This window comes from Setaria italica, chromosome IX (assembly GCF_000263155.2).
Source record: "Setaria italica strain Yugu1 chromosome IX, Setaria_italica_v2.0, whole genome shotgun sequence".
Classification (NCBI taxonomy): Eukaryota; Viridiplantae; Streptophyta; class Magnoliopsida; order Poales; family Poaceae; genus Setaria; species Setaria italica.
This window is the reverse complement of record NC_028458.1, coordinates 9,780,791-9,805,512: the sequence shown is the minus strand read 5'-3', so window position 1 is coordinate 9,805,512 and position 24,722 is coordinate 9,780,791. Positions and strand designations below refer to the sequence as shown.

Below are 24,722 nucleotides of genomic sequence, written 5' to 3'. Positions count from 1 at the left end.
ACTCACTTGGAAGCAGGAGGGGTGCTTCTTGGTTTAATCACAGGCGTTCAATCCTTGTTGGATGGTTGGATCAGGTGGTACTGCTCAAGTTGCATTAGCAGTTATAACTGCACCTGATCCAGGCCCGAACGGAACGCCGTGTCCTTTTCCTCGGGGGCGTTTTTCCTCGGGGGCGTTTGGCGTCGCTGTCGTGCGAAGGAAAATGAAGAAGCGCGGGGCCCGCTGGGATCTCCCCCACTACCCCGAGTGAGCTTGCTGACGAACCAGGATGCAAGACGGGATCTGTCTGTCTGCGGCGCTTGTTGCTTCGCCTGCGATGAATGAATGAACTAAACCTAATTCTTAGGCTATCCGCACTTATGGACTTCTATTTTTATCTTCTAAAAGAAATATTTTATTCTAGTCATCGAGATTCTCTACTCTATATCCATTCCTCCCGCACCCGTTTTATCTCTATCTCCTACTCTATACCCACTGCTCCATATTTTATTCCCCTCTTTCCTCTTTCTCTCTCCCTAACTCTCTCTCACTCCCACGCGCTACAGTGTTTACCGTTCCCGTCCGCCGGCCGCTACTTCCAGCAGCCCACGCCCGCGCGGTAGCGCTCTGCGCTGCATGCCGCACCGCATGCAGGCCCGCGCTGCAGCGCATGCAGGCGCGAGGCGCGCATGCAGGCTAGCGGTGCTGATAGTCTTAGGCTGACCGCACTGCGGCGATCTGCAAAGGACGCGGTAAAGGGGGTTAGCCCACTTGTCAGAAGGACTTTTACAGGTGCTGGAGGACACAGATGTTGCCGCCGCATCGCCTGTATCACGCCCGGAAGAGAGAGAGAGCGGGCGGCGCGGCGGGGTAGGCGGGGCCCGTGGTAGGCGAGGAGAGAGCGTAGCGTAGCGGGGCCGAACGCTGGGTATCCAGGTTTCCTGTAGCGAACGCTTCAGTAGAGATGGGGATAGCGTGCTGCGGTGCAGTGCACCTCTATCTTTCCAGTTGAGGCGTCTTTGCAGACTCCGGGTGCGGATAGCCTTAGCCTGTTAGCGTCAGTCGTTAGTAACGCGCCCCGCCTCTCTCTTGTTTTCTATACTTCCCGCCATTAAAACCTGTCAAGTCGCGGGGCGTGCTCCTAGCCTCGTGGCGTCGTCGTCGTCGTCCACAACTTCTCCTCGACCACCACAGGACCAGGTTATCGCAGCGACAGGTGACGGAGCAAGCGACCGAGGGTTTACTACATCTGAACTGATGAATTGCGCTGCCTGTAACTGTACTCATTGACTAATGTCTGGAATTATCGCCTTTGCAAGTTTACTCGCCTGCAACGCGCTTACTGACGGCATGCAACATTTTTTTTTTTTGATAAAGGCCGGCATGTAATTTGGGTTCGATCCACGGGTCTTCACGCGCAAACTGGAGAGGGGAGACCTCGGGCTCGCCAGCGTCAACAAGGGGAGTACATTGCTTTTCCGATCCTTTTCTCCTCTCTCTTTAACTGATCAATTGCCATACTATATCTTATCAACAAAGTGTTCTGCACTCCCTTTTCTCGTCATGCTATTTTTTTAATCGACAAAGTGGTGATCACACTTGAGATATTCTTTTCTTCCGCGCGTTTGTGGGTTAGCTTGGCGGATCGACTGAGCGTGGTATCACCGGGTGCGTTGCTTGGAGCAGCAGCTGCTGTTGCTGTTGCTTCCGGCACCAGGGCTTTCTGCTAGAGTGGTACTAGGACGACTGCCTAGCTGTGGGCACTAGGCAGCACTGCTGCCGCGTCTCTTCAGTACCCCCGCTGCTGATGTCTCAACTGTCGACCAACCGTTGCCCTCACCTGTCACACGCCAAAACTTTTGTGATCGCTCGCGAAATCTGCAACAGGAGCACCAGGCCCTGAGCCCAGCCAGCCTTGATCGCTGTCGACGGTCAGGTCTGTGTGACTGTCACCGCCCGTGCGCTCGCGAAATCTGCGAGGAGTGGTGCCAGGAACGGGGCTTCGCCGCCTTCTGCACTAGCCCATGTCAGACACTGCAGAAGTGTAGACGGGAAGGACAGGATCACAGGACGAGGAGGCAACAAGACAAGAATCATATGAATGCCGGTGTGTCCTCTTTAAGATGCTACCGTAGTTCAGGTCCCGTAGCGTTGGTGCCATGACTTTGTTACATCAGCTCGATCGGTGGAGAACGAAGGGACGACGGGAACACCGAGGTTCTGAATTTTTCGATGGCCCTCGTTCGAGGACCAACACACACGGCATGCTTCTTGTCCGTACCCTTGTTTCCGGTCTTCGTGGCGCCCCCTTGACTCCTCCGTGAGCATGTGCGTTGGTTGCGTCGTTGACGACGGGCCCGGCGGGGTCACGCGGTTCATTCGTGCGCTCGGCAAATCCATTGGTGGCCGGGGGAATCGAGTGGGTGTGTTTCTTTCATTCTCTGCCTACACGGCCGGCGAGGCTGCCGGCGGCGGATGGAACACAAAAGGCGAAGCACGACTGCGATCCCTCGACTAACACGGGGCTTTAGCCGAGTTGGCGGTGACCGGTGAGCCCGTGACATCACCAACTAGGTAAGCGGGGGTCGGCATTGTTTCGCATCCATGGCGGCAACTGAAGCCAGGCGCAATGAATGGTCCAGAGAAGGGTGCGGAGGGTACGTCCTTTTTGTCCGTTCCTCCTGTGCTAACCCTTTCTATTGTACTACTGCAGAGTGTAGCTGGCAGCTCAGGTACGGTGGTTTACTGGTCAAGTGGTCAGGTCATGCTCTCGCTAGCCTCGTCCTGTGTCACATTACTCGTGTCACTCACACGGTCACACCGCACAAGCATGTTGCATGCTGTACATTGGCAAGGAGAAGGAAAGGAAATGAAATGTTTGTTTATTTATTTTCATTTCCGACAGCATCAAAGCACCAGTGGTCTAGTGGTAGAATAGTACCCTGCCACGGTACAGACCCGGGTTCGATTCCCGGCTGGTGCATCTTTTTTATTTTCTGTTTTGAGCTGAGGTTCATCCTGCAAATATCTCTCTGTCAGATCGCGTGCGGGGCCCCCGACCAAAATGTTCTCCCGCGCGGCAGTTCTGCACTTTCTGCTGCCCGTGCTGCGCTCAGACGCTCAGCTCAGGTGAGCGCCGCCGCGCCGGCAAATGGTCGACACCGACCCGCTGAATGCAGGCAGGCGCCGCATCCTTCCCGGCGTCAGCCCTGCTACGCGACACGTCGCCTACGCTGCTCGCCGTCCCCACTCGGCCACTCCCAATCTCCCAGGCCCCAGCGCAGCAGCATCCAGCCATCCACCCACTCCAACGATTCATCATCGCGTTCGATCGGCGTTCAGGCATTATCAGTAATCACCACAGCGGCACCGGATCATGATGGAGGGATGGACCGATGGGTCGATACGATACGGCAGCTCCCCTGCAGCTTATCCGTGAATGGGCAGCAGCGGCAGGTGAAGTTGGATAGACGCGGCTTGATGGGTCGCGCGCGTACGGGATCAATGCGAGCGCTGCGGCGACGAAGCTGGAGGACGGGGCGGGTCATTCATTCCCGTAGCAACCGGCATGCACGCCACGGCAGCGTCAGCTGCCCCTACCTGACTGCCCCGTCATATTCGTGTCACCGTTTTGCCTGCTGCACTGTGCCATGAGCTGAGAGCACGCGCGAGAGCCACTCCTCGGTCTCGGTACAGTCCACGGCAGCACGTGCTCCGGACCGGCGCCGGCGGGGACACACGGCCGGTCTCGTATATATGCTCGTTGCCTCGTTCTGAATCGAGAAACGGGGTGCATGCCGCAAAGCGGAGAGGATCACACATTTTTTGAATTAAGCGGAGAAACGTGATCTAGAGTCTAGACGATGCCCCGCACCATGACACCAGATTCAGTTAATCTTTCCGAAGCAAATGGTAAAACCTTTCGCGTTTAAACCACTTACCACAACCCCACATAACCGACTACATTGTGGTCGGTAAGTCGTTGTAGCGACTAATCATTGGTCGGTATAGAGTTATGCTTACCATACTTATATGACGCTATAAGTGGCGTCGATATAAGTTTATAATGACTAAGACCAACAGTTCAATGCTCTTAGGAGTTTATACCGACCACCATCAGTTCAACGCTCTTAAGAGTTTATACCGACCAATAGTTCAACGCTCTTAGGAGTTTATGCCGAGCAACAGTTCAACGAGGTCGTTTGGATATATAAAAAAATCCAAAACAAAGATTAATTTAATATCCATATACACACATCCATCACAAAACAAGTGACCACGTTAGCTATAAAAACTTCCATTCATTCATGTAGCTACATAACAACATCAGTAGCTCATGATGTCCATCAATCATACACATCCTAACTACATATTCGCGTTTAAACACGCCTTTGCTTTATGGTAAAACCTTTCGCGTTTAAATAAGCCTTTACTTTATGGTTTATGCTTTCTTTTATTAAAGGAGAGCTTCTTTATTTCTCGGAAAATAAAGTACATTCCTGAGCGATAATATGCTCGACACACATGGGACGGTGGAACACCAAACTGTTGAATGCCTCATTTGTCTTGCCAATTGTGCGAGCTCATGCGTATCGTCATTAATGCGCATCGTCGTTAAGGTCTTTTTTTCATGTGGATAATCTTCCACTCCAGTAGTTGCAATCTAACTAATTCCTTCATCGACGACTTTTCTAACTATGAACTTTAGTTGCAATCTAAGGCCTTCTCGATTATGCAACATGTTCACCAAAGAGCTGCAGTACGATTCGAGGATCACCTTCCGATGGCACCGGCTCGCAACTTAGCATAAAGCTAAAGCCTCCAGCTCCACTGCATCACTTCCATTTCGCACATACCGTCGAGATGTCCATTTAACTGCTCCTACCTCATCTTTGCTAACAAGCCCGATGCCCCCTCTCCAGAGCTAGACTCGAATGCTCCATCAACGTTGCTCTTCAACCAGCCTGCCATTGGGGCCTCGCATGAGGTCGATCCTCTCTTTCTGCCCCCTGAGCTTCCGTGCAACCAAGGATTCACATATAGGCTTCTTTTCTTTATTGTCAAAACCATCTTGTTGTTATCGGATGCCACGCGGTTCTAACCAATATTCGCAAAGAAACCTGATGAACCCTTCGTAGGATAGCTTATACAATTCGTGGGTCAAATTATTTCGTACCTGCCATTCTCCGTAGATCAGCCACACATTACTGCTCTATGGTTTATGCTTTGTTCTATTATTTTCGATTTCGATTTTTCTTCTTCTTTGAAAAAGATGTTCGGATCCCGTCAAACCTGCAGAAAGATAAAAAAAGTAGTTTCGGATTGCTTTATGGTTCCAACATATAAAGCACTGGCGGGGCCATATGCCCCCCTCTCAAGTTACATATTGTATAGGCGTGTTGTTTTATTCATTTCCACATCTTTGTTGAGGTGATTAACCAGCTACAAGCCATTGCTCCTCGTGTCAAAGGGTATAGCTGGATGAATAAAACCAAATTCTTGTTACTCCTGGAAAATGAGAATACAAAAGGAAATTATTATCTTTTCTTTTAACTTGATAGATACCAAAAGCGAGGGCTTGAAAAAAAAATTAGTAGACATGTTCTTTTGAATATAAGCTAAAATGTTGAATTGATATGGTTCACGACCATAACGGGAAGAAGTCAACGCCGTGCTTGATGCTTGGTCGGCCCTTCTGGCGAAATCTTAGTTCCGCCACAGGCCAGCGTGTATGTGAACTTTAGAATTTTGCCATTTTCAGGACGCCACTTTCATAGCATGCATGGCAAAGCAAATCAGCATGTAGACGTGACAGTTTTTTTCTCGCGACCGTGACAAATTGCTAGTCCCCCCCCCCCACCCCACCCCACCACACACACAAAAAAAAAATGAAAATAGGGCATACCTTACCTGATCGGGTATGCTAGTGTGTAATACCCCATTTGTTGATACCCTCCCTTTCTTCTTCTTCCTCCTTCTTCCTTCTTCTCCTTTGGAGAGGATTTTCTTCTTCTCAAGGGCAGAGTCCATGCACCTGCTGGGCACCAGGGAGATTTCAAAGAAACTCTGAAACACACGGCAGAGACCCAGGCCCATTGTTTCCTAGGGATTTCCTCCGGTCTCCGGATGAGCCGAAAAGAATGGGCTTGCATAAAGATTGACCAACCCACCACCACACGGGCCACGGCCTACATCGTCTTACACAGGCCCAGATTATCACCTGATGATTGATGGACCAATATACAAGGGTGTTTTCAGATTTTGGTACCTGAGATACCCTTTTTTCAGTACTTATTACAAGTAAAAAAAAGTTAAATTGTCGCATGGTAGGCCTGAGTATGGTGTATGAAAGAGATAGAGGGATGTGCAACAGTACCATACCCCGTCAGACAAAGGAAATGAGCCAATAATGTCTGCCTGCAGCTGTTTGTATAGTTGTATCTGAATTTGCTTTCTCATCGATCGAATCGTATAATACTGCCTTCCGAGCGCAAAACGGGTTGCCAGATCGCCTCGTTGACGCAACCAATCTCTGTATGTACGCACCGATGGAATGGAACGGCGCCCCAGAAGCGTCGAGAGCTGCTGCACGCGCGCCTGGCCACGGAAAGGCTTCCGCTTCTTCTCTGACGAAGCAACGAGCCAACGAGACGTCGCCGTCTTCTAGATCTCCGCAGCCCCGCCGGGGTCTCCCGCCGACAGCGACGGGGCGCGACCTGCCCTGCCGGGCCTCCTGAGCAGGGGGATCAATCGCAAGCAACCGTATCATAGCCCACGGGAATGAGGAGGAGCTCGCTTATTACGGCCGGGTGGCCGTCGGAGACGAACCGAGGCGCGAGCCGCCGTTCGTGATCTGCTCCATCTCTCGTCGTCGTCCCTGTCGCGCGCGAAAGAAGGAAGAAGGAAAAAAAAACGGCAGATGCCGCGGCTGGCTTCCCTTTTCATGTGATTCCCTTGCGTCGTGATCGACCCTGCTTTGGCGCTTTGTTCGCTTCTTCCATTCCGCATATCATATACCGCATCGTCTGACGAACCGCGCGGGGGAAAGAAAGTTGCTCGATCGGTTCTTCTCCGACGAGCACACTGGGCAGGTTTGGTTACAGCGACATGTAGTATGAAAGAAGCTTTCATTAGTGCTGCTAACCTATGTGCATGCGCCATGGGGAAAGAGGCTTTAGTTCATGACGTTTTCTCTCTTGTCTGCGTCTCTGATGAAATGGAAACACCCCAGCAAGGAATTCGTTCCATCTTCCGTCAGCTGTTCTGGAACGATTCCATGGATGGTCAGGATCGAGCCGCCCAAGCTGAAGCGAAAGACCGACCCATCTGAGTGTTAAAAAATCGAAAATATAACGACAAAAAGGTTCATTTAATTTGAGGGCTTGGATTCACCTAATTTAATTAACGTTCAATGATTAGGCACTGCTACTAGTCTAATAGGTCGTCACGATGAATTTTAATTTTGTGCATGATTTAGGAGGTGTGATCGTCCTGTTCTTGGCCGATTGATCTCTCAAGTTCAACGTGCTTCCCAAATTCACCTCTGTCGACTGTCGTACACGTGCTAAGCACGACTGCGTTGGCCGATTTAACCTCCTCTATAAAAACAATGGCAACATGGTTAAACAACAACATTTCAGTCCACTCTCCCAGTCATCTATTTTCCTGAAGAAATTCAATGAGTAACCTATCTACTTCATGCGCTTTCCTAATCCAGTTTTGGTCGAAAGGAGCCCACGCAGGGACTTCACGAAAGAGCAGGAATCGTGAACGTCTCTTTTGTGCACATAACGCTCCAAAGAGCCCTCGCTATCAATTCACACCTCCCATCACTCGCATTAGCCACTTAACCTATCCCGTAGCTTAACATCACCTCAAGAACAGAAGAAGAAGAAGAAAAAAATCCGCCGCCTTTACGCCAAGAAAAATCTGAATCCACCAGCCTGTGAGCCTGAACCCGGTTGCGACACATTTTGACCCGAGGCTTCACCGTGTCCCTCCTTCCTTTTCTCCTACTACCTGACGAAGATTTATCGAGAACAGTTGAAACCATCCCTATGATATGTCCCTTCATCTCTCGTTCACTTCGTCCCTCTCCTCTGCGTTGGCCTGGTGACAAATCGACAACTGCATCCTCATGTACTCCTACAATCTTAATGTGGGATGTTTACATAAGCGAAGCTGCAGTACAAGTAGTTCTTGGATTGTAAAAGTTTGAAGCTTTCCCCCCCTGAGCAGCTCTGCCTTTCTCCTTACACCTATGTGGTTCTTCGTCATCACACGTTCTGCTCTGTTCTATCCAAAATCCCCTGTCCTTGTCCCCCTCGAATAACAAAAGCGAGCCAGCCGGCCACTAGAAGAACAAATCCCCGTTGCCCACCGCCTCCAATCTCTCCATCATCCGTTTCGCGTCGGCTTCCTCCTCCTCCTACCACCCAAGAGAACCAATTCACACCTGCGCGCGCGTTCGTGCATGTTCGCGGCTGATAGCGACAGCTAGCTAGCGTCGTCTTCCATGGCGGCGGCGAGCTATCATTGGCTGGCCGTCATGGCCGCTCTGGTGGTGGCGTTGGTCGCCGGGCTGCCGGCGGCGGGAGCGCTCGGGGTGAACTGGGGCACGATGGCGACGCACAGGCTGCCGTCGGGCACCGTGGTGCGGATGCTGCAGGACAACGGCATCAGGAAGGTGAAGCTGTTCGACGCCGACCCCGGGCCGATGGACGCGCTCGCCGGCAGCGGCATCGAGGTGATGGTGGGCATCCCCAACAACATGCTGGACATGATGACCGACTACGGCACGGCCAGGGACTGGGTGCACGAGAACGTCAGCCGCTACAACTTCGACGGCGGCGTGACCATCAAGTGAGTCTGTCCTGGTGCTCGATCGGAGCTCCATCCTCTCTTATTAGCTTTGACATGATCCTACTCGCTCTCTGGTTCTTTGGTTAGATGGCCATGGCCAACTGGTCTTGGTGCAATCCTTTTCAGCTATGCAGTTGATGCTTCAGGTGTCGTGCTATGATTGTAGGCTGCGGCTGCCGTGCTTTTGTAAAGCGTTTATCTTTTTTTTTTCAAGTCAAAACATTATAGTTTCCCTGCAAAAAAGAAAGGTCATGTTCTTATAATGGTCACTCACAGGTCACAACAAAATGTTACCCGAAACTGTAAAGGTACAGTTGAATAAACTGATTTCCATAATCGTACAATAGCCAAAAAAAGGAGGCCCTTAAGTTCACTGAAATGGATGGGGATGCTTATCTTTTCTAATGAACATAATGAGATTTTTTTTAAGTTTGATTATGACACGTAGACATTCTTGGGTGCAGTTCAGACTGCATGAAAGGATACTTTGTATGCTGGTTCTAGGAGGTTAGTATCAGCACCGTTGATGCTTCTTCATCAGCATATTTGGCCACTTCTTTACTACAGAGTTCAAGCATGTATGACAGAAATCTTTAGAAGCCTTTTCTGTCAGCTGATTCGGAGGAGTCCTTTATGATCAGTAAAGTGTCTAACCTGACATCAAGTTGCGACATAAAGCTATGGATATCCATTGCATTTGTACTGTCAAGTTGCTGTCTGAAGAAGGATCTAACCTTGGGTGTTATCTGCTAGGCCTTGTGGGGGCTGAGATGTCTGAAGATAAGTTACATGCCCTTCTGAAAGCACAAGAATATTCCCCCTAAATTCTTGGGGATTAGTTCTCTTAAAGTAGGACACTTATCTAATTGCAGTGGCCACTGGGCGCCTACTGGACATGCACTACCCTATAGGCTATAGGACATGAGATCTCTTTAAAGTTTTCAGATAGATGCTTTAGTTTTGCACGTAAAGTTCATCCCTTGGAAGATCTTCAGATAAGGAGCTTTTACAACACCTCATGGCACTGTAGCTTGTCTGAAAAAAAAAAACCTGATGGCAGATGACATAGATTAGTCGATGCCGATTATTTTGATTTCAGTTACTGCATGCCACACTAGCATTCTCACTGTCTGGCCAAGTTGTAAAATTACTCAGCTAGATGTTTTTGGATTTGGAGAGATAAATAATGCGGTCAAATTTTGCCTGCAGATACGTAGCCGTTGGGAATGAGCCCTTCCTGTCGGCTTTCAACGGCACGTTCCTGAACGTGACGTTGCCCGCCCTGCAGAACATCCAGCGCGCGCTCGACGACGCCGGCCTCGGCGAGAGCATAAAGGCCACCGTCCCGCTGAACGCCGACGTGTACAACTCCCCGGTGAGCAACCCCGTCCCGTCCGCCGGCCGGTTCCGGTCGGACATCGCCGACCTCATGACGGAGATCGTGCAGTTCCTCAACCAGAGCGGCGCGCCCTTCACCGTCAACATCTACCCGTTCCTGAGCCTCTACGGCAGCGACGGCTTCCCGCTCGACTACGCCTTCTTCGATGGCACGAGCAGCCCCGTCGTGGACGCCGGCAGCGGCATCACGTACACCAACGTGTTCGACGCCAACTTCGACACGCTCGTGTCCGCGCTAGCCGCGGCGGGAGCCGGCGGTCTCCCCGTCGTCGTCGGCGAGGTCGGCTGGCCGACCGACGGGGACACGCACGCCACCGCCGCGTACGCGCAGAAGTTCTACGCGGGCCTGCTGCGGAAGCTGGCGGCGAACGCCGGCACGCCGCTGCGGCCGAGCCAGTACATCGAGGTGTACCTGTTCAGCCTCATCGACGAGGACGCCAAGAGCGTGGCCCCGGGCAACTTCGAGCGCCACTGGGGCATCGTGCGGTACGACGGCCAGCCGAAGTACCCGATGGACCTGTCCGGCGGGCAGGGCGGGAACGCGGCGCCGGCGGCGCTCGTGGCGGCGCGCGGGGTCCAGTACCTGCCTCGGCAGTGGTGCGTGGCGAACCCCAACGCGCCGGACACGAGCAGGATCAGCGACGGCGTCGCCTACGCGTGCAGCCTCTCCGACTGCACCGCGCTCGGCTACGGCTCGTCGTGCAACGGCTTGGACGCCGCCGGCAACGCGTCGTACGCGTTCAACATGTACTTCCAGGTGCAGAACCAGGCGGAGGGCAGCTGCGACTTCCAGGGGCTCGCCGTGACGACGGCACAGAACCCGTCCACGGATGCCTGCAACTTCACCATACAGATCGAGCCGTCGGCCGCGGGGAGACGGCGGCGCGCCCCGGTGGCGGCCGCTCTGCCGCTCCTCTTGGTTCTTCGGGCTGTCCTGCAGGTTGTTCTGTGACGTACTGGTGTGAATTGTGATGTTAACAATTAGAGGAGGAGGGGTCTCTCCTGTAAAGATTTTTGTTTGGTCTTGTAAATAATCCTGTGTTAACATATTATTCTGAGGTGTATAATGTAATGCCGGCCCTTTCCGTTCAAGGACGTATATACTTCCTCTCGTTTTGATTTTTCTAGATGCATAGAGAGAATAATACATTTTGCACGTCTCCTAACAGGTTGCAACAAATCAATATTTTTCGCAGCACCTCTGTCATTTTTCAAGGTCAGATGATTGTGACATTGCCTAAAAGTATTTTGATGAATAATGCTGGTGCAAGCACTTGGAATGTGTAGGACCGGTATGCTACATCATTCTCCTTTTGGGGATCAGTTGGAATCCTCACCTTCAACAAATTTGTGGGGTCCTCCATTCCGCCTCAGTGTTCGAAAAGTTTTAGGGTTCAATTAGCCATGGTGGTCTGATGTCAGATGGCACTCCAATGGCACAAAGGATGGTATGCTGTTGGTTGGCAATGGAAATTTATAGGGATGCAAGTTTCAAAATTCTAGGGGTCCATGCAAAAAAACACATCTTTACTAGTTCTCTTGTCCCCTTGGAATTTTTTTTCTAGGAAAGACTTGTCCCCTTGGATTTATAGGCCCAAAAGAACTAGAGTGGTGTAACTGGCGACCCTTGTGTATTTGTCTACCCACTTGCAGCTGTACTTGGATCAAGGAGAATCTAGAGGAAGGTTCCGTTTGGTTCTTTAGTCCGAACTAAAATTCCTATCACATCGAATATTCGAAGGCTAATTAGGAGAATTAAACATGAGCTAATTATAAAACTAATTACACAGATGGAGGCTAATTCACAAGATGAATCTATTAAGCGTAATTAATTCATCATTAGCACATGTTTACTGTAGCATCACATTGTCAAAGCATGGACTAATTAGGTTTAATAGATTCGTCTCGCAAATTAGCCTCCATCTGTGCAATTGATTTTGTAATTAGTCTATATTTAATACTCCTAATTAGTATCTAAACATTCGATATGACAGGAATTTTAGTTCGGACTAAAGAACCAAACGAGGGCTAAGGCTAAAGAACTATAGCGGTTGGTGACCCTTGCATAGAAAATTGGTAGTATTCTATATGAATTTGGAAGAAAATAGAAATAAAATAAAATAAAAAGGTCCATATAAAATACAAATAATAAATAACTAAGATTAGTTAAACTTAAATAAGGGTCCTAGATAACCATTGCGTTAAGAGTCTCTAGACTGGAAAGTGAAACAGTAACCAACGTACAAAGATTAGGAGTACAACAATGATAGCACGGCGGTACAATCATGTGATAGCCGTGATCTGATCCCAGCCCCCAATCGCAAGGCTGGTGTAGTGAGATGGTGACGGCTTGCTATGTAGCACCGTGATAAGTGGACGGACGAGATCTGAAAAAATTAGTTGAGAAAGAACTGTAGATGATGCAGTCATGTACAGAGCGTTGACATGATCTAGAACGAAGGAATATGGAAGTTGACGTTTGACATTCACGCTCACCCATACCAAGCTCCATTTAGTGTTAAAGAAAAAGTGAACGGCGTGCACCATCAGGCGTCAGGCACTTGAATTGGACAAGTGGGGGAGGGGGTGGTGCATTCCTACACCGTGCAATCACTTGGTATTTGTTCGAACAGGTTGACGCCCGCGCGGCATGCATGAGGACACGCACAACAGACAGACACACAGAGAACGAAGGACCTGGAGGCTGGAGCCGCACACTGACCACCGGCCTCCTGTCTCTGCTCCGCCTTCTTCCCCGTGCATTCGTGCGTGCTTCACATGTAGTACTCGATCCTTGCCATGGATACCGTCAGTCCCATCCAATCATCCACGTGTCCCCACCTCAGATCGGAAGGAAATCTGGCATGGCAACGACTGCGGCTGTTTTGGAGTGGCAAGAGGCCCAAGAGCCCGACGAGAGTGGCGCGCCGTTTCTGTAGGCCCAAGCCTGCCTGTGGTAAGCGGCCAATTTGGTCCGGTCCCGAGGACCTCCAGGCCCGCGGTGTATGTGGCCCATACGCTGATGACGAACGACGGGCCCGGAATGAAACGCGGCCCGGAAGAAGCTTTGCTCCCCACTGCCGGGCGCGGCCCAACGATCTTCCCGCAAGCAACCACCTTATCCCCTCGCTATCCCCTCCTCCCTTGCCCACTCCATAGTCCATTCCGAGGTCGCTGGTCGCTGCTGCCCTCCGCTGCTCCGATCCTTCCGCCGGCGGGCCACCCACGCACCGCCGCGCGCGCCGGACGAAATGGAAGCAGCGCCAGCCGCTCGCACCTTCTCCCCGTCTTCCTCCTCAGCAGGAGCTAGACCTCGCCATACTCTCGCCTACCCGGCCCCGCAGCGCGCCCGGGCGCTCGCGGCACCGCCTCCGTCGCGCGCCGTCGCCTCCTCCCGCGCGCCGCTGGTGGTGTCCAGCCCGCCGCCCGCGTCACCGGGGCCTCCCGCGGCCGCGCACGCCAAGGTCGACCGCTCCGGCCGCTTCTGCAGCCCCCGCGCCGCCCGGGAGCTCGCGCTGTGAGTTTCGTTTCCCCCCAGCTTCAGCAGCGGCTTCAGTTGGCTTCAGCCACTGTTATTTTCTGGAGGTGAATCGCTACTTCCGCCTGCCGCAGGATGATTTCCTACGCCGCGTGCCTGGAGGGCGCTGACGTCGTCCGGCTCTTCGACCGCAGGATCAGCGCGAGACGAGGTCAGGATTCTCCCCGTGCTTCCTCGCGTGGTTGTTCCAAGGACCAGCGTGTCGAATCGCTCGGCTCAAATTCTGTGGCGTTCTCTAGATGGATTTGAATTTGATTTGCTGTTCGTTCTCTTATTTCGGTTCCCCCCACGTTTGTTCAGAGCCCGGGTATGTTTTCGACAAGGCATGCCTATTGAGTTACAACCATATGAGCTTCGGCGGGGGACCTCTCGAGGTTGGGACGGAGGAGGAGGCTGAGAAGCTGACCAGCCAGAACGAGAAGGATTCGGCCAACGGTAACTACTATATGACCATGCTTCTTCCAGTTCATCTCTGAAGACGGTTCGCTTCTAGATGTCAATGCGATTACAGCTGGAGCTGTAACTTGTTCTTAAATTTGTGACAATTTACACTTCCAATTTGATCATAATTTTAAGATGGAATATCTCTATCCAGGGAGCTCCCAAAATGGACTAGTTCAGTTGGTTACCAATTCCATTGTAGCAAGTTTTTACAGTTATTCTTTGGACAATGTCCGACATAAAACCCACCATAGAGTTTAGCTGATTCCTCTTTGAACAAATTTCAAGCTGGTGCTATGAGAACAATTAATGCAGTGTTATGACTTCTGAAAGGCGCAAGGTGCTAGGCGAGTAGCTGTGTGGCACTTAACACCTGATTGGGATAGTAGGCAATTAGGCTCTATGATGGTGGGTGGCAAATAACGCCTAGATGTCACTTTGTTAAGCTAGGTGGTCAACGTTAAGAACAGTGACATAATGAATTACTGAGTTGGACCTCAAATTTAAGATTCAAATGGGTGTGTATCTTGAAGCTCTAGTTTGTTTTGGTCTGTTCTATTCTCGAACTATGTGCCAAAACACTTTGAATTGACAAGTTGATAATTGCTGACCGTTGCCAGTGTGCATGTTTTCCATCAGCTCAATGGCATCTATACTGTTGAACACCATAAACATATCCTTATGATGCATTTACGTGGCTCAAATTAACTGGATACATTTTTCTTCCTATAGTTTGTGAAATCAACTGAGTAACTGTAGATTTATTTTTTCTGTAAATACGTTCCACTAGTGTTTGGTTATTGTTGTGCAAATAGTTTGACATGTTGTTATCTTGTAATCAGAAGCAGAAGTTCTTTCAGCTCCTCCAAAGCTGGTTTACAACAACTTTGTCTTAAGGTATACTTTCCTTCTTGTCCCATTCTATTGAAGGCATATATTGGGTATTGACACACTGTGTTCTGATATATACGATAAAATTTAATGCATATTTAGTATTTAGTTCCACAACTCTTATACTTGCAACTTGCATTCTAATTACATGTTTCCTAGTACAGGTTGTCCAGGGAACTTTTAGTGGCTGTTGCCAGTGGATGGGATAAACATGTTGATATCATCGACAAAATAATTCCCCAGACTTGGAAGGTTGGATGACTTTTCCTAATATTGTTTCTATTCATCAGATCTTCCGAACATGCATGAAGCTGTTCATATGTTTATAAGTTTGGTTATATGAATCCTTATTCTGTATACTATGTTGCATCACCTTTTTTAACAACACTGCACAAGTGAATAATCACTCTGGTGCATACCAAAAGCTGTATGACTATCAAGGATTATTTCCTGCTTTTCTTTTTGGCATTGCTTGGCCACTTGTTCAGTATGATGTAGTGAATTTTGATGGCTCCCATGGTTCCATTGTGGCATAATCTGTGCTCCTTTACACCTTTACGTTTTTACTACCTCATCTCTATACTTAATTTTCCTGCATAGTTATTTAGTTATTTGCTATAGGCACCACTGTTTCCTCATTCTTAGTTATTTTATTTCAATGTTTGTTACTACTATCTGGAGCTCAGAAGCCAAATTTTTGAAAATAAAAGTTAAAGAAATAAGCAATATAATATACTACTTCATTGATTCCTCGTTCTTCAGTTTTTAATCTGCTTTCTATTGAAACTATCAAACTAACATCCAGGTAGTGCCTGTTTGTATTTTAATATTTTACTCTCTTGGTTAAATTATAAAAAACATGCTGTTCACACATGGAAAATTTCATGGTCAGGATGAGCCTGTGGCAAGGATACTTGAGCTCTGCATTCTCCATATTGCTATGGCAGAGATGACATCAAAAGGAACACCTCACAAAGTTGTCATTAACGAGGTTCTTATTTACCCCTATCTACTTTTGCAGTATATAAAAGAAGAATGGTGCTTTCTTGTAGCTATATTGGGGTACTAGTAGAATGAATGTCTCTTCATACGCCTTATTTTTCAGGCAGTAGATCTGGCAAAACGATTTTGTGACGGTGGTGCCCCTCGGGTAATTAATGGATGCCTTCGAACATTTGTAAAGGATCACGTCGACATTACAGGTACTAATCAAGCAGCTGAACCAAAAGCGTGAAGTTTTGCAAATACCATGTATGGTACATCAGAATGGTGACTGAAATAGAGAAGTATGGAGAAAACATGGCTCTTCTTGGAGTTCAGGCGAAGTCTTTTCGTCCTGAAGAAACCAAACATGCTGGGCTCATCAAGGAGCCGGAAATATTTCAGTCTTACCGAATATTGGATCATTAGGTGAAGTATACAGAGTCAGAGCAACTGGTGATGCACATTCATGATCCATCTGAGACAACCGGAGGGTACTACTTCTGATAGCCTATAGTCCTGCTGATTAATGTGGTCAGATACTAAGATGAATTACAAGTTCTGTAAAACTTGATGTATATGTAGAAGGTTATGCTTGGCACTAGCTCATGCTCGGAGAGACTGGGATGTTTCAATTTTCATAATGTGATGCAATGAACGTACACTCATTTTAGGATAATGAATTTTGGTGTGTGTGCTTATACTTGAACTCATTTTAGTCCCTTCAAACCATTTTTTTTAAGATTGAAAAAAATTGTAAAATTCCGCCTAAATATTTTTTTAACCCAAACGCAGGTCGTTTTTTTTTGGGTCTCACATCTGCTGGTTTTATTTGTTTTCATATTCCTTCTGGTTGTATTGATCATCTAAATGGCACTTATGCGAATCTTCTACGTTAGTGCATAAACTTTGCTGTGTCCTCCCTTCGTACAGTGTGGCTACTGGCGATGTATTGAGCTTCGTAACAAACTAGCAGGTCATGTGGTTTTTTATTATCAACCAATACTACATATGGATATGAAGTGTTCAGGGATGTTTTCGGAGGAATTTGGAACCTTAATGTTTTCGTTAAGATGCTCGATAAGTCGATAGAGCATCCTTTAGTTGGATATTTACGCTTGATCTGGTGTAATTCGGATGGTTTTATTTTGATCGTATGCTTCTTGCTTGGTCGATGTTGAAGCTTAAAAACATAGGAGTTCAAACTTCAGACCTTTTCAAACTCACATGCTATTCATCAACAGATTAAACTTTTAGATGAATTAAGTGGATGCAGAAAACTCAATATGTTCTACAAGTGGTAGCAAAGATCTTAGTAAATATATTCACACGACACATGCATTTGAGGTTTAAATTAACTAAACAATCTTAGTAACTATCCCAACATCTTCATATAGCAATTTGAAGGACATCCTCATACCAATAGAGAATAATATAATGAAAGACAAATTTTGGTATCACCATTAACATTTCAATTTATGAAAAGCATTTTTAAGGGAAAATCGTGATGCTGAAAAATAACATCGTGTCACATGGATAAACCCAATTCTCTTAAAAATCCTAGCGGCATCAAATCATTTATCATTGCACTCAATCCAAACTTGCCATACGCAGTTTCACTAGCGACAACATTTAGTTGTGATGACGTGTATATGCACGAGAGAAAACCAGTCGCAGGCCCACAGCCTCACGCGCTTCTAGCGACCGCTATAGGACTCCACTTCTATATATAGCCGCAAATGACAAAGAAATGCTTCCATTCCCCGTTCATGAATCTCGATCCTCGTTTACAATTTCGACGCTTCCCCCTGCTTGCGCTCACGTAGCATCAAGCATCCATCCCTATTCGCGACCACCGTCGTCAGACCCAAAGCACCACCACCGCCATCGTCCCTTTTTCCTTGACATGCCTATCTCTTCGTTGCCAACCACAACGCCGCCGCTAGCCTCTTCAATCACAGATGCTCCCCGTCTTCCTCATCGGCTACACTCCGCATCTCTCCTACTCCCTCTGCTTCAGATACACCACCGAGATATTATCGACATATTGGGTACCTCCTACAACTTGCCAGGGCGTGTCCATGTCGTCGTTACTGTGGACCATGGTTGCATGAGCCGTGCTTGCAGTACTGTGGACCACCGAGATTTTGGATTTGAATCGACCTCTAACTCTCTAAGTCAGCATTCAAACATTTCAATTTTTGCGGTGACATATAGATGGTGTTTTCAGGTAGGATCAGACCGGATGACGTCGGGCTTAGGGACGACTTCCGCTTCTCCCACGGGATGAACACTGCCGGCCATCGGAATCCTCCCATCATTACATGCAAATCCATCATCCGGTGCAAAAATTTTGAGGTAACTATATGCATGAATCGATGGGGCCGGTGTGAAATTTATCAGAAATAAGATGAACTGGAACGAGTGTATGCTGATCATCGTCTCGACGTACCGATGGATACGGTGTTGCAGATCGCAGTGCTCTTCCTTCCCAAAGGAACAGTCATGCCCCTCCACGACCACCCGGGCATGACGGTGTTCAGCAAGCTCCTAATCGGGTCGGCGCACGTCGAAGGCTACGACTGGATCCGTCGTCCCCGCACCTTCTCCACCATCTCAGGCTCCAGGATACTCGCCGAGAAGGTGCTGGACCGCGACGTCACGCCGGAATCCGGCGCCCGGGTGCTGTTCCCGGATGCCGGCGGGAACATGCACCGGTTCGTGGCCGGAGAGGAGATGCACTGCGCGTTCCTCGACGTCCTCACGCCGCCATACGCGCCTACGGAGCGGCGGCGTTGCACCTACCACAAGGACTTTCCCTGCAATCTCTGTGCATGTAAGTACTCGATCGCTCCATGTGTGAAACACGTACTAAATCATCGATGTGGGCTCATGTCAGTTGATGCTTGCCTTGTTTGTTGATAGGTTGGCGGACAAGCGGGCTGACGGAGGCGCAGAGGCGCCCGGGAAAGCTGGCATGGCTACAAGAGGTCGCCAAGCCTAGGGACTTACGGATTATCAGCTTGCAGTATCGAAAACTGATTATCTTCTAGGCTCATCATCCTGTGCAGCAGATTACTTGTTTGGTTTTTGGGTGGTGCAGATGATCGATCCAAATTGTGTATGCCCTGAGTGAAAAATGGTGACTATGACAATGTCACAAAGTAGACGTTTTAGTTGCGCTCACCATGTCAGTGTATCCTTTTTATTTGGTAGCATGCATCACGTATGTGTAACCAAACATCTATGTCATGGAGCTAATTATAAGTACTTCTTATCTTCATTTGAGTTTGTTAAAGAGATACATCTATTATTAGGATAGTGCCCGTGCGTTGCTACGAGCATCTGAAATTTTAACGAAAATAATAACTATTTTCAAAAACATCATGCAAAACAATAAAACATCTTATGATCAAGTTCGGTAGATACAAATGCAAAAATAAGATACTGACCAATTAGACTAAAAGTGCGCCTACAGTTTAACTGGCAGAAAGTGTACTTGCTATTACTCGAGCAGCGGCTTTGGCCCTCCATGATGTGATGTACGGCATCCACAGTTTTCAATAGTGCTTGTGCAGATGGTGTCGTGAGGAGAAAATCTCCTGTCCTGGTGAGGTCCTGGAATGGAGACAGACCTCGAGATCGTTTTGGAGACTACATCTGCAACAGAGGTAGCTCGTGCTTGGTCAACGCTATAATTATCAACAACAGTATGAGAATATCTTCTAAACATAATCAAGAAGAACTGCGGATTTCACTTGTCAGTTAAGAAGAAAATATAAGTATCAACATGGACCACTACTCACTCCATTGTGATTTTCTTCTACCTGCTTAGTTACAAGTCACACCACAATAGCTAAATATGATCACCTGTACTTTTTAACAAACTTTAGATCGACAGATTACTGCACTATCCAGATAAAATGGTTATATACTTATATGTAGACTCTTTTTATTTAGAAATTAAATAACTAACTTGAATGAATAAAATGGCATCGACTGAAAAGTATTAAAATGGTATGTTTGTTGTCTTGCAGATAAATTAGCTTAAGTAATTATTGATACAATGCTGCCATTTTCATCCAGTACCCAGACTATCTTTTAATATAGATCAACAGTGGGCTACAACACCAAATACAGCTTCTAGCTACTCTTTCGGTTTGCTTAATTATGTTGGCAAATCAAGACTGAATACTCATTATAAAGTGGTCTACAAAACCATCATCACAGCCCATCAAATGTGTATCAATCCTCTTGGTTGCCTCAACCAATGCCTCCAAAGCATCTGTCTCTGCATAACCAAGCCCACCTCGAGATGTTGTGGTGCCAACATATGCAGCAGCCTCGGCAGCAGCAGCAGCCCAGCAACTATCATCACAGCAAACTCTAAGAAAGTTGACTGCCTTGCCAGTCCTAAGAATTCGTTGTGCCAGCACTGGAGAAATTAAAGCTGGAAGCATATCGGACCGAATAAGGTAGCACTCCCAGCACAAAGATTCTGCACAACAATGAAGGACTCTGTAAATACATCCTCCAATTCCTCTTCTGTTCCTTTATTCTAGTTAACACACGCAAAACGGCTTAGTTACACCTGCAAGTTGTAATCAAATGGTTAATTTTACTCAGTATTCTCTAAAGTTAAAGGAAAGCATAGAGGAAACTTTATAATACAAAACTGGTGAACTTGCTCAAGCAGTACAAGTGTAGTGCAGAGTATTGAATTTTGAATGCAATAAGCATACCTCCAGGGCAATGCTGAATTCACATCAATGTCTTTCTTGTCTCCTCACTACTGTCATTTGATGTCTTACAGCTTCACATGGACACTGTTAGAAATCATTAGTGAATTTAGAAAATCAAACGACAGCAGAACACATATTCAGAACAGTCAACTGACAGCAATGTTCCATATGACATCCTTTTCTGTTCTACACACTAACACCAGCATTTTATTGTATATATAATAAATAATAAAAAAGAAGAATAGAACTAATTTAGGCAATGCCCATACAGCTTACATTTGTTTGTTTATTTATTCTTCTACCTGCACAGAAGTGCTAATAGTATTAGTTTACACAAATATTAACCCAAACTGAATTAAAGTCTATCCAACTCATGGGACATTGCTCAGTGTATTTCCATTAGTGCTTGATTCTGATTGTCCGATGTGAGTAATAATTATCGCTCCAGGGATAATTAAGTGAATCATAGGAAAATAAAATCTCGACAAAGTAAGGTTGTGCTTAAAATTGGGAACTGACCTAAAGAGTGATATATGGACTGACCATTGACAACAGAACTTCTACGTGAGTCTGTCCTAGTTGGTGAAGCCAAAAACCTCCTCCTCCTCCTGGAAGATCAGCTAGGCTGTTGGGCAGTTGCACCCCAGGCCACCTTGCAGATGCAAGCCACATTTGCGATGCGGTCATAGATGGTATGCTCTGCGGCTCAGGAGAGGATGCCAGCACAATTGGAGCTTACCATTAAGCGCAGGTCGAATTGAGAAGCCTGACCAAGAACAGCCCCAAGCAAGGTCCCTGATGAGAAGAGCAAAGCAGCACAGCAATTTTTATTATGGCCAAAAGAAAAGTGAGAAGCTTCTCAATTATTTTTCTCAGTCCCAAACCAAACCAGAAAGAATTCATCTAACATACTAATGGAGATAAGAAAGGACACATTGTGGAAATATTTGGGAATGTATTATTTCATCAAACCTACAAGAGTTCTAAACATATGAAACTATGAAAAGAAATTGCTGGAAGGACATTGATAGAGCATATCATAAAAGAACATGCCTTTTTCTAGCATTGATGCAGGTCATCTAGATCCTGATCCTCTTTTACACCATTCCATAGACTTTTAACCTCCCAAAATGATTCTCTACAAATCTTACACATTTCGAACAAGCAATGGCATTGGTGGTAGTAGGCTACAACAAAATATACATGTCGACATAGGCAAAGAACTAACAAAAGCTTATGAACTTGGCATGAATGGCTCAGCAACGGAATCTTCATTTGGAAGAAAAAGAACAGCTTCATTAACTGTAACATTCTAAATTGTTTTTCAGAGTAGTTATACATCAGGTATCCCTTCTAAGTTCTAACATTCCACACTAAGAAGAGAGATTTAAAGAACAATTGATCAGTTCTGGCATGCACTCACTTAGAAGCTCCAGTGCCCGCACTTTTCAAGATTATTTTCAGAGCCTTATCAAACTTCGAGCCTGAACAAATGTAGTAAAATGCCAATTCTACTCAAGGTTTCTTGAAAACTTCAGAAGCCACAGATATTATTGACAGTTTCTATGATACTAACCCGTAGAAGGACCCCTTGCTATTGTGCTGCAGCCAGCAGTCATAGTGGCAGTGAAGATTGGTGAAATTTTAGCGGTTCACATCAGTATATGCTTCACATCATCACATGGTATCTAACCATCTAGAAGTTGGCTACTGCTCACTTCTTCACTGCTTTAAGCCAGTGCACAAAGATTAGGGTTCAGACTTTCTCAACCCCTTGCCAACCTGAATTTGGTGTAACTCAGAAATGCTATAGTAATGTGCAAGAGATGCATACTTTATCAGCTCTGGATGCAGAAAAACTGAATGGAGAAAAATGTGCACCTTCTGCAACAATGATTGGAGATCATTCAGAGCATTATGCCATGTCCAAGAAAGCGAATCGTACCACGCGCATGGTTGTCGCAAGGACCGAGCTCTCCTCAAGCTCATTGAACTCAACTTACACCATAGTTCAGACATTTCACAAGATTCAGAGCACTATTACAGTGTCCCATCCCGTTACACCTCTGATCTCCTAATTTATCAGTGGCAGACTAACTTACTTGAGGAATAATGAAGTAAAATGAACAGCTTCTATCTTCTGTCTGATCTCAGACTATGTTCAGAGCCTCCCTTCAAGAATTATCGCTCTATCAAAAGCAGCAACCTTGTCTTCTCTTTCAATTTCCAAATCTCTTAGTCTGGCATTCTCTGTCTGTAAGGATTTGCTTTGGTCTATGTAGAAATCGACCTCATTAATCTCATTAGTATAGTTGAAGTGAGAAAGAAATACCGTTATAAGCTGCAATAAGCAAGCTCACAAAATGAATTGAGATAGGATAAACATTTAAATTAACAATACACTATGAGCAAGGACGAAATTCATGACCAGGGATCTGCAACTGTTAATCTCAATGGAATATAATAACATTTAAATAGTACGCTCACATCAATTGCAAGTTGCAACCTATTTACATGCTAAGATAACCAGATGCCTAATTGTCTAGATCTCCATCTACTATTCTGGGAGAGCACAGAGAAAAAAAGACAGAGGAGACTGCATGGGAGGAGAGAGGACGTGAATCACCTCGGCCTGATGGACGGCAAGCAGGTTCGGCCTGGACGAGTGCTGAGGAGTGCGTTCAGGGGGCAGTGCACGGGATCGCCGTCACGCGTGATGCGGCGCCGTCGCTTCCAGGAGCACCAGCCGCCGGTGGGGAACGACGAGTGATGGCTGACCATAGAGGAGTCGGCGGACGGGAGAATCTGCTAGCACCGGCGAATGGGAAAATCTGCTGGTGGACGGGAAACTGCCGACAACTTGTGCTGGGCCTGATCCTAGGGTATGACGGGTGCCACTTGGGTCCGCCCCTGGATGAGATGAGGGAGGACGCGACGCGAGGTAGGGTGGCGGCGCAGCGAAAGTTCGGAACACGAGTGGGTGGCGGCGCGGAAGGGAATCGAGGCATGGAGTGGGAAGAGATGCGATGGCCGATGCGATGCGAGCTGGCCAGATCGGTCTACGGTGAACCGGGTTCATACGAAGAGGTATCTGATAGATATATAATCGATGCCATTAATTTTGGATCTGAGGGCCACGGATGCATCATCTTTCCTCGACTAAGGAGGACGACGACTATACGCGGCGGCGCCATGTGCAACACGGCGGCGCCATGGCCGGAGCATCACCGGAAAAAGCTAGGATGAGCAACGGCGCATAGATTTCGACGAGAAATGGCAAAACGGAAAGAGGCCGTGATGGATGTCTCACTTTAGGTGCCGTGGAGGGCAATAGAGCAGTCGAGTGAAGGAGAGGACCTCCACCACCGCAGCAGGCATCCTCCAGCGATAGGCTCCTTCCAGCGAGGCGATGTTCTTCCTCGTGGAGCGAGAAGTCAGAGGTGAGTCTGAAGATGCGTCCGCGCGGCGATGCCGCGGCGTCAGGGGGGCAGCGGCCGCCTGCAAGCGTGGTCAGCGCACTAAGGCCTTGTTTGTTTAGGCTCCATTTCGCCATAAATGCGCAAATGTATTTCATTTGTATTTGTGAATTATTGTCCAAACATTGACTAATTAGATTCAAAAGGTTCGTCTCACAAAGTACAACAAAACTGTGCAATTAGTTTTTGATTTTGTCTACCTTCAATCCTCTGTGACATGTACCGGATGCTGGATGCGATGGGGAATATCCCTTTTGCATAGAGCTCACTATTGCAAAAATGTAGTGAGAATTTTCTTTTTCAGATTTGCGTTCTCTACTTCACTTCCTGGCAGTTCATGATCCCCGCTCCGACACGTATGCCTATTCTTGACACACCATCACAATACTCTCGACGTTCTTGCGCGCACAAATG

General features: G+C 47.5%; 3 protein-coding genes, 1 long non-coding RNA gene and 1 other non-coding gene across 18 annotated transcripts; 4 read left to right on the top strand and 1 right to left on the bottom strand.

Annotated features, from left to right (window-relative positions):
* The first annotated feature begins 2,891 nt into the window (after window positions 1–2,891).
* On the top strand, window positions 2,892–2,962 carry TRNAG-GCC. Its single transcript has one exon. It is a non-coding gene; the product is annotated as a tRNA-Gly (tRNA).
* A 4,977-nt stretch (window positions 2,963–7,939) lies between these two features.
* On the top strand, window positions 7,940–11,362 carry LOC101758082 (glucan endo-1,3-beta-glucosidase 8). Its single transcript, XM_004982200.4, has 2 exons — window positions 7,940–8,841; window positions 10,051–11,362. The coding sequence occupies exons 1-2, from the start codon at window positions 8,495–8,497 to the stop codon at window positions 11,189–11,191; spliced, it is 1,488 nt and encodes a 495-aa protein (XP_004982257.1). The 5' UTR covers window positions 7,940–8,494; the 3' UTR covers window positions 11,192–11,362.
* Window positions 11,363–13,395: 2,033 nt separating this feature from the next.
* On the top strand, window positions 13,396–16,799 carry LOC101758772 (N utilization substance protein B homolog). Its single transcript, XM_004982202.3, has 7 exons — window positions 13,396–13,756; window positions 13,852–13,928; window positions 14,078–14,212; window positions 15,061–15,115; window positions 15,274–15,361; window positions 16,002–16,100; window positions 16,215–16,799. The coding sequence occupies exons 1-7, from the start codon at window positions 13,491–13,493 to the stop codon at window positions 16,341–16,343; spliced, it is 849 nt and encodes a 282-aa protein (XP_004982259.1). The 5' UTR covers window positions 13,396–13,490; the 3' UTR covers window positions 16,344–16,799.
* A 1,071-nt stretch (window positions 16,800–17,870) lies between these two features.
* Window positions 17,871–19,364, top strand: LOC101772031 (plant cysteine oxidase 2). Its single transcript, XM_022823575.1, has 4 exons — window positions 17,871–18,141; window positions 18,321–18,448; window positions 18,563–18,926; window positions 19,016–19,364. Exons 1-4 carry the CDS (start codon window positions 17,997–17,999, stop codon window positions 19,141–19,143), a joined length of 765 nt encoding a protein of 254 aa, XP_022679310.1. The 5' UTR covers window positions 17,871–17,996; the 3' UTR covers window positions 19,144–19,364.
* Window positions 19,365–20,090: 726 nt separating this feature from the next.
* LOC101757819 lies at window positions 20,091–24,295 on the bottom strand. 14 transcript variants are annotated; one of them, XR_001163140.3, is made up of 6 exons: window positions 22,409–24,278; window positions 22,256–22,316; window positions 21,572–21,627; window positions 21,352–21,484; window positions 20,833–20,916; window positions 20,091–20,681 (listed from the first exon to the last, which is right to left on the bottom strand). It is a non-coding gene; the product is annotated as an uncharacterized LOC101757819 (long non-coding RNA). The 14 variants fall into 14 exon arrangements; XR_002675920.1 differs by having other exon boundaries at window positions 21,352–21,978; window positions 22,409–24,291; XR_001163135.3 differs by having other exon boundaries at window positions 21,352–21,627; window positions 22,409–24,276.
* Window positions 24,296–24,722: the final 427 nt, after the last annotated feature.

What these genes read in the sequence shown, in the direction of transcription:
- LOC101758082 (XM_004982200.4), top strand. Translation starts at nt 8,495, where the DNA reads ATGGCGGCGGCGAGCTATCATTGGCTGGCCGTCATGGCCGCTCTGGTG. An exon ending in GACGGCGGCGTGACCATCAA is followed by an intron (nt 8,842 to 10,050) that starts GTGAGTCTGTCC and finishes TTTTGCCTGCAG; the next exon opens with ATACGTAGCCGTTGGGAATG.
- LOC101758772 (XM_004982202.3), top strand. Translation starts at nt 13,491, where the DNA reads ATGGAAGCAGCGCCAGCCGCTCGCACCTTCTCCCCGTCTTCCTCCTCA. An exon ending in GCCGCCCGGGAGCTCGCGCT is followed by an intron (nt 13,757 to 13,851) that starts GTGAGTTTCGTT and finishes CGCCTGCCGCAG; the next exon opens with GATGATTTCCTACGCCGCGT. An exon ending in TAATTCCCCAGACTTGGAAG is followed by an intron (nt 15,362 to 16,001) that starts GTTGGATGACTT and finishes TTTCATGGTCAG; the next exon opens with GATGAGCCTGTGGCAAGGAT.
- LOC101772031 (XM_022823575.1), top strand. Translation starts at nt 17,997, where the DNA reads ATGCCTATCTCTTCGTTGCCAACCACAACGCCGCCGCTAGCCTCTTCA. An exon ending in AGATATTATCGACATATTGG is followed by an intron (nt 18,142 to 18,320) that starts GTACCTCCTACA and finishes TGGTGTTTTCAG; the next exon opens with GTAGGATCAGACCGGATGAC. An exon ending in TCCCTGCAATCTCTGTGCAT is followed by an intron (nt 18,927 to 19,015) that starts GTAAGTACTCGA and finishes GTTTGTTGATAG; the next exon opens with GTTGGCGGACAAGCGGGCTG.